Source organism: Rutilus rutilus (assembly GCF_951802725.1).
Source record: "Rutilus rutilus genome assembly, chromosome: 6".
Taxonomy (NCBI): Eukaryota; Metazoa; Chordata; class Actinopteri; order Cypriniformes; family Leuciscidae; genus Rutilus; species Rutilus rutilus.
The window spans coordinates 18,355,594-18,371,399 of NC_140214.1; the positions used below are offsets into that span (position 1 = coordinate 18,355,594).

General features: G+C 36.4%; 2 protein-coding genes across 2 annotated transcripts; one reads left to right on the forward strand and one right to left on the reverse strand.

Moving 5' to 3' along the window:
- Positions 1–757: 757 nt before the first annotated feature.
- On the reverse strand, positions 758–1,531 carry rnf182 (ring finger protein 182; the record flags this gene model as incomplete). Its single annotated transcript, XM_084412479.1, has 1 exon — positions 758–1,531. One exon carries the CDS (start codon positions 1,529–1,531, stop codon positions 785–787), a length of 747 nt encoding a protein of 248 aa, XP_084268605.1. The 3' UTR covers positions 758–784.
- Positions 1,532–3,354: 1,823 nt separating this feature from the next.
- Positions 3,355–15,806, forward strand: retreg1 (reticulophagy regulator 1). The gene is made up of 9 exons (XM_084411251.1): positions 3,355–3,652; positions 4,442–4,548; positions 4,644–4,674; positions 10,629–10,755; positions 11,329–11,413; positions 11,743–11,865; positions 12,860–12,930; positions 13,069–13,192; positions 13,899–15,806. Exons 1-9 carry the CDS (start codon positions 3,414–3,416, stop codon positions 14,354–14,356), a joined length of 1,365 nt encoding a protein of 454 aa, XP_084267377.1. The 5' UTR covers positions 3,355–3,413; the 3' UTR covers positions 14,357–15,806.

Consider the following 15,806-nt stretch of genomic DNA (forward strand, 5'->3'; position numbering starts at 1 on the left):
TACAAAACAGAATATAAAATATATTTACATACAAAATATGTGACTAATTGTCTTTCCCAAACAAATGCATGTGTAAAAAGTGGAATGTAATAATTTATCATGATCTGATGTTTTGATTTTCCAGTTGTTGTTTTTACCAGCTCACACATGTAATGAAAGCTGCATCTGACGTCTTGGTTTTGCCATTTGATTTGGGATGTAAAATACTTTATACAAACTGTATAAAGTGCATTCTCCAACATTCTTGTGATATACATTAATGTTTCATTCATACATTTGTCACAAAGTGTAAAAACATGCATGTTAGTTTCTTCATTCTTCACATGCATTTCTGTTCCAAATGAAAAATGGCAACATCAAACTAATTCACTATTAAAATATGTGACCTACCCATGATTCAGTATATGATGTGTTATATTGCAAACACCCAATGACTTGCATATTTAAAAAAATTATTGTATGTTAATTATTCTTACATCAGTAAGCCTATGGAGTTATTGAACTTACCATTTCAGCCACTCCTGGAAAAGGCACATTCAACAATTATATACAGATATATGGTGAATATATTGTTGATGTGGATACCAGTATTAAGTATTCTAATATGACTTTGATTTGTATGATGCTAAATTAAATCTGTGCACTTTTATTGTTTGTATTTTCAGTTCACTGTAGCCTAAATTGTTTATCCATGAGCAGGAGAATTCACTAGTTTCCACAAACCGACAGGACCATTAGCACATCCAATCATCAAATATAACAGTTACACTTATTGCTTTGGTCATTATGGTGGCACACAGTCCCAAAACTCACGACACAAGCACTGGCAAAGGCCGTACACCATAACAATGAGAAGACTGACAGGTACCAGACTGACCATCAACACCCCTGTTGTGGTATGCTGCATGATGAGCAGGTAGACCCCTAGAGGCAGTGAGCTGAAGTACAGAAGCCCCAGCAGCCAGACCAGGACACGCGCTGAGGTCTGGCACAACAGGGCCGCACAGTTCCACACTGTCCATCTATTGGTAACAGAGGCCATTGAGTCCAGGCTAGAAGAGCGGTAATCCCTCCCCGGAGCTGGAATAGCAGATTCCTGCCGAGGCTCCATAATGGTGATCACCACGTAATTGGAACGAATCGAGGTGGGGGAAGCTGAAGCAGAGTGTCCCACCAGGGAGTTGAGGCATCTGGGACTGAGAAGAATCTCGCCTTGGGATTCATTCCGGTTCTGATGTTTCCGTGCCTGGACGGACAGCAGCGCTGACACCAGGTTATACTCATCTGGTAGACTATCCACGGCTTCTCTGGGAAGGTCCGTGATGTAGCGGCAGAACGGACAGACCACTGCGTTGGGAGAGGATTCGCCTAAATCAAGGATTTTTGCTAGGCACTTGGCACACAGACAATGGCAGCACTCGAGAACCTTGGGCCGTCGACTTGACAGGCTGTATGCACAGTAGCAGATCTTGCATTCCAGTTCCTCTGTGGTGAAGCAACCCTCCACATCCTCTGGGAGCTGTCCCATCATGTCTCCTTCCTCTCAACGTTTTCTCATCGGCTGGTTGTAATCAAAGCTGTGTGGGAACATGGTTGCGAGGCAGCTGCTGGGTCAGTCCTGGTGTCTGGATGGTGTCCTATGCAGAACGGGGCATTGCCTTCACTGTGCCAGAGAGGCTCTGGACGGGTTTGTGCTGAGGAACCTTTCATGCACTGTGTGGAAGGGTGGGGAGAGGCCACTACCGAAAAGATAACTGTTAACACAGCAGTAGAGAACAAACACTACAGCAACAAAGCAGGCCCTGTAAAACCAGGGCTGGAATTTTCTAGCCAGGGCTTTTGTTGCCACTGAAATTCAGTCCAATTAGTGGCTCCACACTTTCTGGTACACAGTGCTGATTTTGCTTGCTCAATGCAACACTATTCCAAAACAAAAAGGAAGCTATATGTCTGAAATTACTATTATGTTCAGAATAAACAAAAATATTAAACATTTTAAACTTATTTTAAACTTGTTTCAAATTGTAATTTTGAATACCAGCCAGGTCAGCAGTACAGTTCACTGTGCAACATATGAAATTAGGTCATTGCTGTTCACTGAGCCTGTCTCTCAACGTCAGGTATTTCTGAGAATTGATCATGTGCAATGAGAACTCACTGACATTTGATTGACATTTCTCTCTCTCTTTCTCTCTCCACACACACACACACACACACACACACACACACACACATATATATGTGTGTGTGTGTCTGTGTGTAATATAAATAAAAACACATAATTTGCTATATTCTGATTGATTGGACTAGAGCACAAGCCCTTTATGTGACTAGCGAGGTCACAAAGGGACTCAGTGCCCAATAAGTGCCCAGCTCAAAATAATAGAACTGCTACTTATTAATATAGTTTGTGCTTTAATATGGTACTTAAGGCTGTCAGGAATAATACATGTTTAAGTAAAAATAATTTTTACTAAGATTTGATCAGCTGACAAGTCAAGAACAGTATTCATCTGTGTTCTACATAGTGCAATAATGATCAATAACATATTTTAAAGACCTTTCAGTCAAACATTTTCACTAGTGTTAAAAATATCTCTCACTTTACAGCCAAGATAAAATCTTGTATGAATGTCATCAGTGTTAGCAGCTGTCAATTATGTTAACTTTTAATGACAGATTAAGTATATGTAAAAAATCAATAAAAAATCAATAAGTTGACAACCTGTGTTTTTATATTGCTTTAACTCGTCAAAATAAGTTTAGCAGTTTTCAACTTTCGTTGAAATGACTTAAACATCTTAAGAATTTAAGGCAGCCTTTTTTTACAGTGTACAAAAGCATTACAACTTTAAACTGCAGAAACAACTTTTAGACATTAATAATAATAATTGTATAGCATTTTATAGGCTATTTTTAGATTATTATTATTTTTATATTTCCACTGTAGCCTAAGTGGCTAACTCCTTCTACAAGCAATTTAAAGTAATGTACACTGCGCCCTAGTGGTTAAAGGGTTTATAGAGCTCATTCATATTTTGTATTTTGGAAGAAATATTTTTCCCAGTTGTTGACTTGAAAGTTGCACAGGTATAAAGAAGAAATATTTTCCAAGAATGGTGGCTGGTGATGAACTAGAAGGAGGAGGAAGAAGAAGAAGACAATGCATAATTTCCATGTACTATGAATGAAATCAAGAAAAACGTTAATTTGGCTTAATTTCGAGCAATAAGCCGGATGCATAGGCAACCTAGAGCAAGTGTAAGTCACGCAGCTGATTTAACGATGACGTAAGAGTTCCCAACAGAAATCCGGGGCTGCCTCTGAGTGACGTCAGCGACTAAACAACAACAAAATAAATATCAGCTGGCAGTGCGCGTGAGGAGCGGGGAGCGGGCTCGCGTTCGTTTGCTATGGCTAATCAGGGTGGATGCGACAGCCCGGATGCTTCAGAGGTGGAGCCGGTGGGCAAGAGAGCTTCCAGACCACTCAATTCAGGTGGAGGAGGAGAGATGGCGGAGAAAGAGGAAGAGCAACCTTCCAGAGCCCGATACCCTGCAGGCAATTATCCCTGTCGAATATCAAAGCTGATTAACTGGAATAGACCATTATGGACTTCCGCTTTCTTCGTAACTACAAATATAGCGTTTTGGTGAGACACATGACGCAGCGTATTTTCCTTATTCACACAGGCTATTTTTATTATATCACTTGAATGCAGAATGCATGAATGCAAATTTCACATATTCTCATTTGAGACATCGTGATGTTGGAGTTAAAAAAAAATGTTGCATTAATTAATATGGCTCAGTCTTTATTGCTTTCCAATGCACTGCATTTAATCGAATTAAATCAGCAGGCCTAACAATGTTTTTGCTTAAGGCATTCTCCCTTGACCAGTTTCTCTTTATCTGTGTTTGCAATGATTTTTACTTAAGTTGCATTGCTATACGCACAGTGCCAGTATTGTATGCCTATATTTTGTGCTAACATAAATAAATATTTGAAGAAAAACTTAAAAAATTTCAATTCAAAATTGTATTTGCATTTACAAAGGCTGTCAATGGATACATTGCTTACATTAGATTTAAAGAAATCTTGTTGTGGAATGTGGATAAATAGTGTATCTGGGTTAACGACTAAGTAGTAATTTGGTGTTCCTTTTGGAATTAGTTTCACCCTCAAAGCACATGATTTTACATAAGAGGTAACTTGTAAACATAAATAGTAACATGAGTGTGTACTATAATTGTTTAATGTTCGATTAACATTATAATTGTTTAATTTTAAAGGTATGATGACAGATATTAGATTTAAATAATCTCACAGCATTTATCTTAAACAAGCACTGTACATAGCCTACGTGATAGTTATCTGTTGACTATAACACTGCATGTGTTTATATATAGGAAACCTGTTTCTGTTTATTTTTTCCATGCAGGTTTGTTTCCCTCAGTCCCTGTCGAGTGTTCAGCCTTATCTCCATGTGTGTAGCTCTCTTAGTGATGATACAACTAATGAGAGATGTGGCTCTTTCCAGATCAAGAGGTGTGGGTTTGTTTCGTCCCATAATGCTCTAATGTGTCACTTTACTCATATAAATGGAAGCAAAATTCGACTGATGTTTATTTCCCTCTTTATAGGAGCTGCTCTATGGAAGAGTATGACAAGCAGGTAAATTTAGAGCATGCACACCTATACTTCAATCATGCAGCTAAAGAACGAGTTTCAAATTATGACCTAATATACACAACTGTTTAGACGTCTCCTACACTCACCGTGGCTGCATTTATTTGGTCAAAAATACAGTAAAAACAGAAATATTGTGAAATATTAGAAGTTCAAATTGCTGTTTTCAATTTAAATTTTTTTTTTCCTGTAAAGGCAGAGCTGAAATTTATGATCAATGTTGAAAACTGTAATATTTATATTTTTCTGCAAACCTGATACACATTTTCAGGATGTGTTATATGTACAGGACAGAATGTTCAAAAGATTAGCCTTTATTTTAAGTTACTTTTGTAACATTATAAATAAGTTTTGATCAATTTAATGTGTCCTGAATATAAGTATTAATTAATTTTTTTGGTAACACTTTACAATAAGGTTTAATTAGTTAACATTAGTTAACTAGATGAGTTAACGTGAACTATTAATGAACTGTACTTCTACAGCATTTATTAATTTTTGTTAATTTCAACATTTACTAGTACATTATTCAAATCAAAAGTTGTATTTGTTAACATTAGTTAATGCATTGTGAACTAACATGAACAAAGAACAGCTGAATTTTTATTGACTAATTTGAACAAAGATTAATAAATACTGTAACAAATATTTAGATCATAGTTAGTTCAAGTTAGTTAATACATTACAATAAGGTTTAATCTGTTAACATTAGTTAAAGTGTTACCTCTTTTTTTTTATACTAACCCTAAACTTTTGAACCGCAATTTACATATCGTTAGCCTCATAGCATAATTGCCTAAGTCATTTAAAAAAATTATGCTATGAGGCTAACGATATTTTTAAATAAAAAATGAACTCTGAAATGGCACAAATGTATAAGGTGTTTTAAAAATGTCCCATTCATCAGCTACAGTCCAGCCTGTAACCACTAGAGGGTGTCCTATGACTCTTATTGGCATTATTGATGACATACAGCAATCCATAAAGCCTGTCATGTGAGCTTAGTGATATCAGCGCTGTTGTGTGATCAAGACTAATTAAGAAATCTAACAAAGTACTCCTGACCCACTCGAAACGTAGCAACGCTCGACACTGTTGACCTTTTTCATATACCATGAGTTAGTTTGAAGAGTGTCCAAGTCAACAAACATTATATGATCAATATTTTCATCAAATCTTTGCATATGAGAACATTGAAACTCAAACTAAATTTGTTAAAGTATTGGATTAGTGGAAGGCTTGATGAATTTATCCAATACTGCTTATCATTGGCCTTCGGCTTTCCATTATTTTAATCCGGGTTGCGCCATGCTGTACTCTGACCGGACTTGCTCTGTCATTGTTTGCATGCTTATGGTGAAAACAAATGCAATGGCACCATTGTGCTCCAGCGGGTGAGATGCCAGTGCAGTAATCGTCAGTGTGGTGTTTATGTGAGGCGGGCCTCATTAAAACCTCGAGTACTTGACCAACAGCTGCTGGATTGCCTCAGCTTGTTCATTTCTGCCGGCTGCTGTTGATCTGAGTCCTGTTTCAACAGTTGTCTTCGCCCGGATCTTCACACTGACCTCTTTGCCCCCTGCACCCCCCAATAGCTGTGGGATCAAAGCGCTTTATGTTGTGCTCTACTTTTTGTATTTCTGTAAGATTTGATATGATAAATATGTCATGGCAAAATGTTTTTCAATTACTTGAACTCATCAAAATAACTTAACCAATTACAAACTCATTACATAATGCAACTAGGCAAGATTTTTTTTAAAGTGAGTTGAAATGACAGGTAATTTGACCATACTTAAAAATTAAAGGCAGCAATTTTTTTACAGTGATGTATTTTCATAGATGTTAACATGACATTTAAAGTGTGATTAGTGTAGTTGCACATTAAGAGCTTTAAGAAAAGTCTTTTTATATTCCAACAGAAGTTTAGTAATATGAATTTAGTTACTTTTTGTTGTTGTTGCTAGATTCACATAGTGCAATAATTTGTACTAATATTTGTCATCTTCAGCTTTGTTTATCTGTATTGTGACGTATGCTCTAGTGTGGGTTGTTTTGTCCAGTGGAGGCATGTCATGTTGTGAAACTTGAGTTTATGTTTCAGACTTTTGCCTGCCTGTGCGTGGCAAGTTGAGTAGAATGACACAGCCAGTTGTGCATCCAGGAGTGATGGTAATCCTTTCTTGCATTTCCTCACCATTCTTTTTGGGAGGAAATGGGAATGTCCTAACCAGCCAATCACATCACAGTATACTAAACAACAAAGGGTGTGGTTAGAGACTCAGCTGCCCATTGGAGGAAGACTTGAGTGACGGTTACATTACTGTTATTAGCTGTTGGCTGACCAACTGACCAGTCACGTTGCTTTCTTCACAGTCAAATGACCAAATAATAATAAGATAAATATAGAAGTGATATAAATAATAAAAAAGACTGTTACTATCTGTATATACAGGGGAGACGGGGCAAGTTTTCACACTTTATTCCACTGAATATTTCTCTGTGAATGTTCATTTTTGAATGTCAATTTCTGTACATAGATCTTGAAGTCTTTTTGAACATATCCACCATTATTTACCAGGGAAAATGGTACTGGCACATGCTGTGGGGTAAGCTGGCCTGATGGAACACATCCTATTATAGGCTTTTCAGAAAAAAATTATAATAATTTGGCCAATAAATATTTTAATTAATAAATTCTATACCTTTCAAACCACATGTGAATAATAGAAAAAAAAAAAACATGACAACTTGCCCCAAATGGAAATTTGTGAAAATGTCATTTTATACCATTTAAAACATGTAAATAATGAACAAAAACAATAAAAGTGTGACCACCTGCCCCAAATGAATATTTGTGGGAAAATATAAATAGTTAATCAATTGTATAATTTTATTCCAGTATGTAGTATTTACATAAAATGTAGCTATATTTTCAATGTAATTAATTCATAAATAAGATTCTCATAAATCAATGGGAAGAACATATAATTTTTGTGACGTCAAGAAGTAGCTTTCCAGTAAAAATGATACCCAAGTAAGTACCTGTATGGAGATCATTTTTCAGTGTTATTCAAAATACCCTTTAGAGGGTCTCATTCTGTGAAGAGGGGGTATTAAGGGGGTATTATATGCAGTGTTTGTACGTGTGTGTGTTCATGCCCCAGCGTTGTCTGTATGATGCCTGCTTGTGGAATGCTATGTGACTCTGGTATTTTTAGACCTGACTAGTTGAAATAGTGAAGCTCGGGCCTTGATCAACATAAACACTAGCTTGTGTGGCTTCATGAGACACTTCATTTGTGACTCTGTCTGAACTCTGGAACTTATCACTGACACACTCACCTTCTGACTTACCTTCTGAAGGCTTTTTATGTTGAAACCTAGAGCTTTTGAGATGACTGCTGAAGACCATGGATCAGCACTGAGGTAAAATTTAAAACTGTATTGAAGAAACTGGTACAAACTAGACAGAGTGGTTGTTAACTTTGAATACTAAGCATTAGTGTTATGTGTGTTATACCTTCAAGTGGCTAGTCTTATATCTCTGATAACTTGAATGTAGAGCTTGTCTTGTTTTTAAGTGTTTTTAAGTGTTATATTAATCAAGTAATACTTGTCTTTGAAGAACTTTGCTTTAATCTTACTTATATTGCATTTAGATGTGTCATGTTTCTGATATGAGCTTCTTCTGAATTTTTATAAATGTCAGTCATGTATCAGATGCATCAGGGGTCGTGCGGTCTCCATGGTGACCCTTGTTTTGGAACATTTGCTAGGGGGAATTTCATGTTGATTGTCACAAGGACTGCAGAGGTATTGCACTGCAATGGAACCTGTCAGTCATGTGTGATGAGGTTTAAGTGGACAGACCCACAGACAGGCTAATAGCATTGTTAAAATACTGCAGTTGGAAATGCCTGTGTTTCTGCTGCCCTTATTTTACAAATTAAGAGACACTGGATTTTAACTGCCATTCCTCAGCTGTTTGTTTTGGGCTATTTTAGTGCCCTGTCACCGGGCCTGTTTGAGTGTCAGACAAGTAGCTTTCTGTGTTGTTTTAGCGATTAGCATGGGAGTCAGCTAGTCCAGCAGTTAGGTTTTCAGAATCCAGAGTCACCTGTTGTTGGCATTTGCAGAGACATTAGAGGCTTTTCTACACATTTTCTTTGGATTTAAAAGATTTAAGACTCGCTTGAGACAGCAAATGTTCACTTTTTTTGGTTTTCACATAATAATAGCCTATTTAGCAACATATTTACCAAGGTGCAAACATGCCATGCATGCAGTATGATTTCAAATAGTGTTAACTATCATACACCACATGGCGTCAGTCAACAACCAGATTTCTCGAAAGATGTAACAAAAGATGTTATCTTATGAAATGTCTTCACACTTTTACAAGTGTCATGTGAGTATTAGACCTCATTGATCTCCAGTCGTCAGCTCTGTTCTGGGTTGGGCAAGCCTGAGCTGCACTTTCTCTGGCACATTGGCTTGTATCTGCCACATGGTCGATGGTGAAATGCTAATGTGAGCTCTGTTGCCTCATAGTCACATGCACCCCATGCGCCCTGTTTAATAGGAAACCTCCGGTGGGGAAACATGTCTCTGCAATGTTGGAGGTGACAGGTTTATGACCTTTTGGAGGAAACACAGCTCGAGCTGATCTGTAGGAGGCAGCCTAATTGCTTGGGTTATAGCATATTTTTGCTAACATTTGGGGTCGATCAGTTTAAAACCTTTCAACACATTTACCTACTCTAGGTGGCGTTGTTTGGTTTGTTTTGGTCATGGGAAATATAGAACGTCAGCTGTGAGGGGACAAGAGTAAGGGTGCATAACCAGAGATCAAAGGCATTAACAGGCTGCCTGTTAATAGACGCTTATCTACTGCCAAGAAATTCTCAGATGCCCCGTTCTAAAAGTCATACTAATTCATTGAAAGCCAAATGTTTGACCAAAGAAATATTTGCTAGACTTTTTACCAGATGTTATTATTAGCTTTAAATAATTTAAACTAACTACCTGTAAACTTTCTATATAATGTCAAATGTGATTTAATGTCATCAAAGAGTTTAACTTTGACCCCAGCGGACTCAAAGAATCATTAATGTGTAAATAGTCATTTTTATGTGATTAATGATATGTTTGTTAATGTAATCTGTCAGTTAAGGACCCATAAATCCATTAATATGTCAAATCAGAATCTATATATGGCAACATAAGGTGAACCCTCAAATCGAAAAGCATTTCAATGTGCAATAATTATCTCATATATAAATCAATTTATATCATCATATATAAATATATAAAAAATATATAAAAATCTATTTTAGGTCGACTACATTTCAGATATCTCATGAACCCATTGTAGTTAAAAGTGAGAAGAATCCTTTTGTACATGTCTGCAATCATCACTCAGACTGTGAACTATTTCACACATGCAGCGTTCACACACAATAGTGCTAGATTATGTCTTCAAAAGCATACGCACTGAATAGCTAATGTAATCTGTTTATTAAAGACCTGATTTTGTAAAATTGAGACATTGACTGATCTAATCAGTGTGGAAAAACTGTAGCTTATTTATGTCACCTTTATATGTTCAGATTGTGCAGCATCACACATTTTTCATCTGATTGACATGACTAAGCCTTAAGGACTAAGGTCTAAATTAATCTTTATTATTATTATTATTATTTAATAATTTCCATCTTCCAAAACATGGATTTAAACATTCTGTATAGGCATGTCATATTACATAGTTTCAGAGGTTGAGAGGCCACTACAAATATATATATATATATATATATATATATATATATTTGTGTATATGTATATTGTAGTATATATGTTTAACAGAAATGCAGTGATAATGAAAAGAAATGTAAATTCAGCATTAATGATCATCTATGTCACTGGTCTTTTAATTGTAGCTGGGAGGTCATTGATTCTGTCCAGGAGGGCAAGTCTGGATCAGAATCTCCATTCACAGACTTCTGGACAAGCCTCAAGCTGTTCATTGAGGAGACTTCCTCTTTTAAGCAGCAGAATCCAGGCAAGGTATGGATGGATTTGAGTAGATGACGCATAACACATTATTTTTTTACACCCACATCAAGATTGTATAAATGTATAAGGAAAACTGTATCTTGGGTATCATGTAATAAGTCTCAGTTTCTTCTACATTTTCCCCTTTTTGTCTTAATTTCTTTATTTTAATGGTCTTAGTTACAGTGGTCTTATAGAAATTAATATTATTATTAATAATTAATATTAATCAGTATCAATAGATAATAATATTATGATTTAATATAAAATTTCATTTGATTTAATATTTATATTTAAATATACACTCAGAAGTTTTTTTACAAAAGCTGTCACTGGGACAATACCCTTTAAAAAGGTTCCAATATGTACCATTTAGGTACTAATATGCACTCTTTGGGTACAAAGGGTACCGCCTCAGTGACAGCTTTTGTACCTGTCGTTTTTAAAAAAATAATACTTTAATTTTTCAAAGTATTCCATGTAGAATAGCATGTCACATCACAGGTTATATTAACTTTCCATACCTATTTCATGTCTATCCATTTGCAGTGAACTGAGACATTGTGAATTTGTGTGTCATTGCAGTTCTGTCTGCTGGTGTGCAGTATGTGTACTTTTCTGGCAATACTTGGACGTTACATTCCAGGGGTTGTTATTTCATACATCTTAGGTAAGTGGTAAGTTAGAGCTGCCTACATACACAAAAAAGACAACCAATAGTTTTTGTCCTACCTTTTCATTTAAGTTTATGTTCAAGTGATTGTAACCATGCGTCATGGCTAAGTAGAGCGGAGAACCTCGAGAACACCCGAGAACCTCCATTTACCTGGAGAACATCCAACAGTCCGTTTGTCATGTGATAGTGGATTCCTAGTAATGTAACCAGGACGACATTCTCACTCGGTCTCTGGTTTCTCTTTCTTCCTAGCAGTCAGCAGGTTCAGAAACACTGGTAAGTGTGACACCTACATTAATAGTTTGTACATCTGTTTGCTGCAGTGCTGGGCATTTTTCTCTGGCCTTTGGTGTCGTCACATGAGTTTGGGATGTGGTTGGAACCAGTTCTGCAGAAACTGGACTTTGGAGTGGGCGAGTTTCTTAAGAAAATCAAGGAGAATCATGGTTAGTCTCAAATACATTCACACACAAAATGTTTTTACATTTCTGAATTTTACATTATTTCCAGTAGAGCTTGTCACCACCAGCATATGCTGCCTCACAGGCATCTTAACTAGACTTTATTTGACTAGAAAGGCTCTGTTTTTCTACTATTTCTACTAAGACAAAATAGTAGTCTACTACTACTATTCTATTCATCTATTTCAAAACCTATGAGCCATGTAGGCGGCATGGTGGCCTTCATGGAAACTGTTATTGTTAACTAAAATCAAAATCTATTAAAAATAATTTAATTATTATTCATTTAAATAAAGCTGAAATAAAATATAAGATTAAAATCTTTAAAAAACTTGACGATAAGTTGATCATAAAATTGGTAATGTTCCCTTGGCAACTAACTGAAATAAAATAAGTTGAAGTTCTAAAATCATTAATCCTAAAACTGAAGTAAGCCAATTAAAGCTACATATAAATATTGAACAAAAACTCAAATGACAAAATATTAATAAATACTATAATAGTATTTAAATAATACTAATATAAGTATTGGAATACTAATATACTGCATGGAAACTCATAAGTAACCGATTTTGATCGTTTTGGAGCATCTCCTTGCACCACAAATATAGCACTTGTTATAATTGAGTTCAACGGAGTTTGGCATTAGCATGTTGCTAAGCTAACAGAGTGTTACACTAATAAACATATAAAACATAGCACACTTTTTTTTTTTTTTTTTTTTACTACACTGAAGTATTTTATTGATTCTTTTCTGTTTAAATGAAATATTTAAATTGTGCTGTCAAACTGATTTATATACATATCTATCTATCTATCTATCTATCTATATATATATATACACATACACACACACACAAATATGTAGTATATTTACAAACTTTTATGTTATATGTGATAAATCGTGATTAATCGATTTGTCAGCACTAATTTAAAGTAATTTATGAATTACGTTCTTCATTTTACTTCCCTGCTCCAGAGAAAAGGATACTCCAGTCACAAGCTGAGAGAGAGAACATTGAAGCAGATCTGTCCGCACTTTTCCCCAAGGTCAGTGCACTGTCACACCCATGCTTATCATGTGCCACTGAAGACTCTGAGGGTTTCATGATATGGCAATAATATGTTATACATAACTATGTCCATTTCCTGTTTATGTGTGAGCTGATATTGAGAGATCTATTACAGATGGACTCCACTGTGTGCAAAGAGCTGTCTATATCAGACACAGAGGTCTCTGAAGTAACGTGGACAGACAATGGCACTTTCAACCTTTCAGAGGGAAACACACCTCAGACAGAGAACTCTGAGGGTAAGCTCCCTTATCTTTTACAGAAATGTATGAAGTAAGGAATAATTTAAGACGGGCCGTCAAATTATTAGAAAAATATTCCACACCCAAGGTGGTGATGCGGCGTGAAGCGTAGTGGCCGTTACACCTCGGATGTGCATTCTTTTTCAATAATTAAACGGCCTGGAGTCAATTATTCCGCTTATACTACGGTTACTACACCTGAAAACATTGTTCAGATTATGTATTTCAAGACATTTGTCTTAAAAACGGGTCCGGAAGAAGGCTGTGTTGCCGAAAAACATGTAGCTCTAGTTTTAATGATTTAGCCAAGTTCATTAAAGGCTGTTAACTTTACCACAGGAGTGCCTTGGAGTATTTCGCCTACATAATTTGATGTTTACCTTTAAATATAATAAAATAAAGACAGTTATTTTAACTCATTAAATTAGTAATGAATAATTATTAATAAAATGTATGCCAGACCTCTAGTTTAGAAAGTCATTCTTCATGTGTTATAGCTGGTCTTTAAGTATTATCTATTATACTGTTCTAATTTAATTGAATTTTTAACTATTAACTATCAAATTTAACTCTTGTAGAGTTTTCGAGACATTGAATATTGGATATTAGACAAATTATGTTCCAGTGAATACATGCAAATTTCAATTTCAGCATTCAGTTTTTAAAAATGTGATTGTTTTCTCTATTGCTGTATTTCATACAGACTCAGACCCGCGAAGTGACGAGGAAGTCTTCGCCGGTGGACTACCAGAGTTTCCCTCCCTGGACAATGGCTTGGTGACAAACGGAGAGGACGATGAAGACCTGAGCATTGGAATGCCCACCCCTCCAGCCCATCCCAGCAGGGTTGGGTCCACACGGTCAGAGGAGGAACCTGTGGTCCAGGCCCTGGAGGTTGTGCAGAGGCTGGCTGGAGACGTAATTACGGCAGCTGTCACCGCGGCCATGCAGGAACGCCTGGAGGCGGCGGTAGCGCCTGCGCTGGTCCAGGCCCTGGAGGAAGAGTCAGACAGTGAGGCAGAGGACTTTGAGTTGTTGGACCAATCAGAGCTGGAACAGCTGGAAGGCGAGCTGGGGCTGGACCGGGCGAGCCGTGCAGATCCGTCTAAACCTAGCCAACCTTCTTCAGGCTTACTGTCCAAACTACTGGGGCGCCACTGATCTTATTCAGAGGGGCGTCCGCTTCCCTCTGTGATGGGATGTGGGTGGGAGGATAAATGTTGGGTTTACAGGGCAAGGTCCAGAGTGATGAAGGTATTCCATTGTTTAACTTTGCTGGCGTGATTCAGTTGTTTTGCTATAAAAACAAAGTCAATCTTTGGAAGGGAGGCTAATTGTGTATTTCACGGGGAATGCGATAGTGGCTGGTTTTGGCGTAGCTCCATCTCAGTTGGTCATTTGAGGAAATTATTTTCATAATGTTTCCTGTCAACTTCCAACCCGCCAATGACCAGAGGGTTATGGACCAGAGTAATGTCATTAGTTTAGCTGTTAAAAGGCTGGCAGATGCAGGATACTCCATATTTTGCTGCCAAATATTTTTCTCTATTCAACTTTAAAAGCTTCATGGCCAAAAAGAAAGGGCCTCCCACTAACTGACAATCAGGACAGCCCTTAAATGACAGAAACACCTTCAAGTGAAGTACACATGTGGTGAATATGTTTTTTTTATTTGAAATCTTTTGTTTTCTAATTTTCTTTTTTTATTGTATTTTTTTATGAAGGATTTTTGAAAAGCCGGTGGTCTTAGTGTAATCCTTTGCATGGATAGTCATGTTTGTTTCGATTTGCACCTTTTTTTAGAGTGAACCAACTAGGCACTAGAGCACATGGGCCTAGTCATCACAGTTGAACAGATTATGTTTTATATTCATATAAATATTCATCAAATAGTGCTTAAAGAGATGGTTTACCTAAAAATTTATATTCTGTCATCAGTGGTGTTTAATATTGTTTTGGACCCCGTTGACTTTCATTTTATAGATAAAATCAATTGAAACATTCTTCAAAATATCTTTAATACAAAGAACCTTAACATTAATTTTCAGTCAAAAGTAACATGGGACATGTATTTAATCTCTAAGAACAATGTAGAGAGAAGACAATTGCACTTTTAGTCAATCATATAAATCAAATTGTCTCTTTGAGGATCATTATTTGCATTATTTGCTGAAAATAATGTTGTCTTTTGTCAATTTACCCATTATTCATAATTGCCTTTTCATCAATGTAAGTACAGAGACACATATAACCAAGACTGTTTCTGTTCACAGTGTGGTGCTTGGTGTGTATCTAAATTTAGTGTTTCTAACAAACTACTGATGTATTATGAATTTTGTTTTGAGATGTATCAACCGCTTTCTATAATAACGTAGCTGATTTCTAGCCACTCACTATGACTGCTATCCAAAATTTTCTCTAATCAGGTGTCAGTTTGATCAATTTTTTAAATTTAAATATATTATTTATTCCTATATATCTCTACTAGATAGCTGCCACGCACATATGATCGCCTTATATGCCTGTGCAAGTTTGTCTGTCAGAGCGGAGGAGAATAATCAAAATATAGATATAAACAATCTCAAGAATGTAATTAAAACCATATGATTCA

Coding starts and splice junctions, on each gene's coding strand:
- retreg1 (XM_084411251.1), top strand. CDS start 3,414: ATGGCTAATCAGGGTGGATGCGACAGCCCGGATGCTTCAGAGGTGGAG. Junction 3,653..4,441: donor ACTACAAATATAGCGTTTTG/GTGAGACACATG, acceptor TTTTCCATGCAG/GTTTGTTTCCCTCAGTCCCT. Junction 4,549..4,643: donor GGCTCTTTCCAGATCAAGAG/GTGTGGGTTTGT, acceptor CCCTCTTTATAG/GAGCTGCTCTATGGAAGAGT.